Raw genomic sequence first — 688 nt, 5'->3', positions numbered from 1 at the left:
AGCGCAGTATTGGTAGGACATAGAAGATATATTCTTTGATCACTTGCAGTCGAGTACCAATATTACAATGAAACCTAAACAAACACAATATTCTTGAACTCGTGCGCGTGCCAGTGCCGCCCAGGGCCGTGGCGGAAGGACGGGCACCGCGCAGTCTGGCGGGCGTCAGGCGCGGGCAAGAGTCTTGGTCACTTCGCCGCAGTCCGCGCGCAGTCCCCAAGATCAAGGAATACCTTAAAAAAACACTAATCTCTGATACTCACCGGTGCCAGTGCCGCCCGCAGAGGACGTGGCCGCGGCGTAGGATGCGGCCGCCGCGTGGCTTGCGGCGTTGAAGGAGGACACGGCCGCCTGCGACGCCGCGTTCCCGCAGGAGGCGAGTTGCGACGAGGACCGCTGGTACGAGGAGGAGAGCGACGACAGCGGGTCGTGGAACATGTACGGGTAGGCGGAGGCGGCGTCCCGCTGCTGCAGGCACGAGCCGCCCATGGAGCTCAGCGATCCGGACATGCTGCGGGAGACACAGAGGGCGGCGTCAGAGGCGAGGCGGAGAATGTGGTGCGGGGGGTGTGCATGGTGCGGATGGGATGCAAACGCACATATGGGTTTACTTGTACTAACATATACTATGCATGAAGTAGATACAGTAAATATATGAAAGAAATATACAGTTTGTACTGATATAGTA

At 57.7% G+C, this 688-nt stretch overlaps 1 protein-coding gene across 1 annotated transcript in view; it reads right to left on the bottom strand.

Moving 5' to 3' along the window:
* The window catches only part of LOC119591621 (paired box protein Pax-6-like), a 23,785-nt gene that overhangs the window by 7,004 nt on the left and 16,093 nt on the right, over positions 1 to 688 (bottom strand). The window contains exon 6 of the mRNA XM_037940376.1: positions 264 to 511. Coding sequence (XP_037796304.1) covers positions 264 to 511 — 248 coding nt within the window. The remainder of the gene's footprint in view (positions 1 to 263; positions 512 to 688) is intronic.

The sequence above is a fragment of the Penaeus monodon genome, chromosome 29 (assembly GCF_015228065.2).
Source record: "Penaeus monodon isolate SGIC_2016 chromosome 29, NSTDA_Pmon_1, whole genome shotgun sequence".
Lineage (NCBI taxonomy): Eukaryota > Metazoa > Arthropoda > Malacostraca > Decapoda > Penaeidae > Penaeus > Penaeus monodon.
The sequence above is the reverse complement of the archived record's forward strand: the minus strand, read 5'-3'. Positions and strand labels throughout refer to the sequence as shown.